Consider the following 5,085-nt stretch of genomic DNA (forward strand, 5'->3'; position numbering starts at 1 on the left):
ATTAACCAGGATGTATCATGAAGTCCTGTTGCTCACCACTAAAAATTGATCACGTAAAAAAAAAAAAGTCGCTTTATGTGGTTAGTTCACACTTAATAGATCATCGCTTTATCGTGCATGTTAATTTAAAGTATAAAGTTATTTTATCCGTTAATGTATATGCAACCAAATTATGCAAGAGGCGTTCTTATATAAAAGTTCATGTCAGGACGCTTGGTCAGCCTCTCCGATGCTTCATATTTCTATGAGACTACACCCAGTGGTATTTCTGACACATTAACAACATAGTGGATGAAACATGAGTTTTGTTTTCGTATTGGTGTCGTTGATGAAAGCAGTGGAGTGTAGCATGGTGGAGAAAGATGCACCAAAACCAAAAGCATCAAGCAGGGGGGGGGGGGGGGCGATTGATGAATCAGAGAATGATCAGACATGTTTAAACTCAACAGAAGTGTCAAAAAACCTGCACAATAAACTGACAACTGAGTGTAAAAGACACATGAAGTGTTCTTTATTACTTAATGATTATGTATTACAAGTATAAATCAAGTTTAATGAATGAAGACACTGTGAATTCCTTAACTCATGTTTTAAGTGTGAACTAATCACATTAAGTCATTGTGATTTTACCCTTTTTAATGATAAGAACATGCAGGAATCATTGATATATCGTGCATGCATTACATCATCAGGAGTCAGGCGTTAATTAAGCGCATATTTACCCGTATGATAAAGTTTTACCGAGTTTTTCTTTCTTCTTTTGTCATTCTACAAATGGAGGGAACATTATCTCAGACAGATCTGGAGTCAGCAGTGACGGAGCACCATATGTCTTGCAGCAAGCCGTGAAAACGTGCATGTTGTCCACCGTGGGACCGAGAGAGAGAGAGAGTGGCGAGGATATGGACGTGTCTATGGTCATGTCAGCGTATCCCCCCATTCAAGCTTTGGTCTATTATTATACCAGGAAACGGGTAAATACAACGGGACATCTCCTGGCCTGAGCCCAAAAGCCGGAGCTTCAGTGCGCGCTCGAAGGGGGGACAGAGAGCGAGCACATACCACAGAGTCCCGAGCCCCTGACTCAATGGCGTAAACGGTGACCCTCATTTACGCAGCTATTTCAGGATGTTGGGGTTTATTAACCCTCTGCAACACACACACACACACACACACACACACACACACACACACACACACACACACACACACACACACACACACACACACACACACACACACACACAGATGCTTTCTCATGTTAAATCAGAGCCGGTGCTTCGCTCTCATCGGACCCACGCTCTCTGCTGGCTGCGTGGGCGTGCGTACAGTCCCCATGTGCGCTCATTAATAAGTTTCAACCAAAAAGAAAAGTTGTGTAAGAAGTTCGGAGAAGGACAATTAATGGAAAGCCCTCATGAATAGGCAACGTTGTTCCGAAAGAGAGGGGCTCATTTGTGTCAGCAGGGGAAACAACGAACTGTTTCACCTTAAAAATCAGCTCTCCAGTGCAATCGTGACAACTTCTATATTCTTATTTCAACTCTTGAAAACAGTGAAAAAAATATCTGATTCAAAAGTCTTTGTGTTGTTACTGTATGCTGGCAGCGTGGGACAAAGTAAGCCCTAGTTTAGTGTAGCACCCGTGTGAGAAAAGGGGGGTTCTTGATTGCAACATCAAACAGTAGTGTCGTCACTGGTTGGAGATACGTGCAGGCACTGGCTGTTCCAAAATAAATACTGACGTGACTGTTGTATTCAAATGAGCTGCCAGACCGGACATAGGCGGGCCAATCACAGCCCATCGTATCATTACACCTTCTTTTCAGAAATCATTCATAACGCCGATGCGTCAAACACTCACAGAGGACCCGACTATAAATACGGCTGCGCGCAACTGTGCCGTTAGACATTTTCCCAAAAATCAAAGGAAAGACACAACTGAGCAAGAAAGCGTGGGAAATCCTGCTTACCTTTTTACCATTATTCTCTCTACCTTGCTCTACATTTTGTTTTATATTTAGTATCCAGCTCACTATTTTGGCCATGGGTGGATTATATTTGAAACACGTCGTGGTGGCAGCTGTGTGCTCCGTGCTGGCCACAGGGACGCTGGGGTCCCCGGTGGTGGGGCCAGGGCCGATCCGATGCGCCCCGTGTACTCCGGAGAAGCTGAGCCAGTGTCCAGCGGTGGCGCCCGGATGCACCGAGGTTCTGCGGGAGCCCGGCTGTGGATGCTGCCTCGCCTGCGCCCTAAAAGCTGGGGAGCTGTGCGGGATCTACACGGCGGCGTGCGGCTCCGGACTGAGGTGCACCCCGAGACCCGGCGACCCCCGGCCGCTGCACTCCCTCACCAGGGGACAAGCCTTGTGCTCGGAAAACACAGAGCCCAAGCCGACCCCCGAGCCCCAGATACAAGGTAAGGCCTATGCACCTCAACATTTATTTACACATCAGTTTTATATCACATCCAGCAAATCCTGATGAGCACAACCCCCCCCCAAAAAAACACTTGACTTGTCCATTCTGAAGCCATTTCCACTCACTCATACCTCACACTCATTCAATCTCTCTCTCTCTCCCCCCCTCTCTCTCTCTTTCTCCAGATCAGGCAGAGTCAGAAGCTGAGATGGAGAACCATGCCATCGTCTCGGACCCCGGCTCCAGCCTCTACCTCCCCGGTCACAGTAAGCCCTACGACCCGAGGGCTGCTGCTGACGCTCAGGAGAGCATGAAAGCCAAACTCATCGCCAACCGCAAGAAAGTTGTTGAGCAGGTAAGACTCGGACCCAGTGCGTGCGTGCCATGGTGTGAATCATGTGAAACCCTTAGTTGCTAAAAGTTTTTTTTTTTTTTTTTTTGGAGGGGGGTTGGGAGGTGCTGTGCCACAAGGGGGAGCTCGTGTGCTGTTTGAAATGATAAGAGAGAAGGGAGTCAGAGGGAGAATGGGGATGCTTGTTATTACAAGTTTAATATGCAGTTTGATGTCAGCCCACGTGGTTGCTGATAATAAAGCAGTGTTGATTATTATTTCTGTGTGTTGGCACTGTGCAGGTACCAGAGCTTCACTTTAACCCTTTTCTCACCTTCTTCTTCTTCTTCTTCTTTTTTCTGCAGGGTCCATGTCACATTGAGCTGCAGAGAGCCTTGGACAAGATTGCCAAATCCCAGCAGAAATTAGGAGACAAGTTAACCAGATTCTACCTCCCCAACTGTGACAAACACGGGCTTTACGAACCCAAACAGGTTGGTACCTCCAGCAAATGTGTGTTAGAGAGAGAGTGTATGTGTGTTTTGGCTTTTTTGGGGGATGGATTCATGACTCCACTCAGCATGAAAGAATCTCACCAAGTTGTGTGTGCGAGCGTGTAGCCAAGATTATGTCAACCACAGCTTTAAAATTATTGTGTGCCTGCGTGTGTGTATGTGTGTGTGAGTGTGAGTGTGTGTGTGTGTGTGTGTGTGTGTGTGTGTGTGTGTGTGTGTGTGAGTGTGTGTGTGTGTGTGTGTTGCAGGCAGGGATTTGTTCAGCTTGCTTGCACCAGTGTTTGCACCTTTGGGAGTGTGTTTTGTTTGAGTGTGATGTCATCCACGTTTGGTTTTTTTGTGTGTGTGCTTTGCATGACCGTACATGAGTGTGTCATCACATATTGAATTAAAACTATGAGACATTTAAACTAAAGACTCCGTTTCCTCCTCCTGCAGTGTGAATCCTCTCTGGATGGGCAGAGGGGTCGATGCTGGTGTGTGAATTCCTGGAACGGCAAGAAGCTTTTAGGCTTGACTGACCTGCCTGCAGATGCCGAGTGTCCTTAAAGAGATCAAACCACTGAAGAAGATCTCACAAAAGAAGAAGCAAGCCACTGATTTTTTCCTTCTTTTTTTTTGATAACTGTTTATTTATTGATCTTGTCCATGGTGGTGTTTAATTCAGGTACACTGTCATTGTGGAACTGTGGGTCCCAGCCACCCTGAATCCCCCCTTCCCCAAACCTACCCCCTCCTCTTTAAACACCCGTCCCAAAGAGAAAAAAATCTATTTTTGTTTTTCTGAAAGGAGATTTTAATATTGATGCAGTTACTTCTACTCTTCAGCCTTATTTATTTCAATTTTATTGCATTTTATTTGTTATTTGTAATTATTTCATGAGTATTTATATCATTTTTTGCCTTATTGTTATTATTATTATTATTATTATTATTATTGTTATTTTTATGGATGTATAAAGTGTATATATGTATCTTTGCCCTGAGTAACTCCATTGCTGAGTTGAGCTCGCTCTACCCTTAAGGAGTTGTCTGGATGTTTGGTTGATGACAAACCAAGCAAGAACAAAAGCACTGAGTGACCAAATCTCATTTAGAAGTATTTCTAAATGTTGTTTTTATGATTCATTTTTCACATTGTTGCCATTGTTTATGTCTTCTTTTTTTTTATTTTCCTGCTGTGACACATGATCAGCTCTTTACAGTGAATGCAAAACTCTCAGTCGGGAATCCTTAAACAGTCTCAGAAAACATTTCCCATGGTTCCATGGGGCTGCAGATAACATGACAGGCGGCGCCTCTGCACGCGCCGCTTCTCAGACGGGTATTTCTACATTTACCTACCTCCAATATTTATGTGTCTGCCGTCAGTTGTGTTGATGTATCTGAACCATCACATGATTCACCGGTGATGGCTCCGCTCTACTTACATGCTGCTGTTGGAGAGAGATTTATTGTTTGTGTGAATTCCAAAGTGACTAACTGCTCACTCGTGTGTATGTACACTTTTGTAATTGAGATGTAATGTAAGAAAAAAAGGTGATATATTTAATAAAAACATTAACCTCAGCTATGCGCTCCTGGCCTCTCTTTCACCTCAGGGCGGGTTATGTGCAGCTTTTCTTGTGCACAAACATCCATAGGTGGCAAAAGGTGAGAATCATAACTGCTTCATCAGGACATGATTGTGAAAGTCTCTGTGTAGATGCACTGCTGGACCACATTTTCTATATTCAGTGTGTTTGCGTGTGCGTGTAGTGTTATCACAGTGATCTAAAGTGAAGGTCCTTGTCTAACTTTAGACAGTTCGCCGGAACA

At 44.5% G+C, this 5,085-nt stretch overlaps 1 protein-coding gene across 1 annotated transcript; it reads left to right on the forward strand.

The window, feature by feature from the left end:
- The first annotated feature begins 1,876 nt into the window (after positions 1 to 1,876).
- LOC133984460 (insulin-like growth factor-binding protein 1) lies at positions 1,877 to 4,825 on the forward strand. Its single transcript, XM_062423793.1, has 4 exons — positions 1,877 to 2,419; positions 2,607 to 2,776; positions 3,118 to 3,246; positions 3,706 to 4,825. Exons 1-4 carry the CDS (start codon positions 2,047 to 2,049, stop codon positions 3,814 to 3,816), a joined length of 783 nt encoding a protein of 260 aa, XP_062279777.1. The 5' UTR covers positions 1,877 to 2,046; the 3' UTR covers positions 3,817 to 4,825.
- Positions 4,826 to 5,085: the final 260 nt, after the last annotated feature.

This window comes from Scomber scombrus, chromosome 8 (genome assembly GCF_963691925.1).
Source record: "Scomber scombrus chromosome 8, fScoSco1.1, whole genome shotgun sequence".
In the NCBI taxonomy this organism is placed as follows: domain Eukaryota; kingdom Metazoa; phylum Chordata; class Actinopteri; order Scombriformes; family Scombridae; genus Scomber; species Scomber scombrus.

Coding starts and splice junctions, on each gene's coding strand:
- LOC133984460 (XM_062423793.1), top strand. CDS start 2,047: ATGGGTGGATTATATTTGAAACACGTCGTGGTGGCAGCTGTGTGCTCC. Junction 2,777..3,117: donor GCAAGAAAGTTGTTGAGCAG/GTAAGACTCGGA, acceptor TTTTTTCTGCAG/GGTCCATGTCACATTGAGCT. Junction 3,247..3,705: donor GGCTTTACGAACCCAAACAG/GTTGGTACCTCC, acceptor CTCCTCCTGCAG/TGTGAATCCTCTCTGGATGG.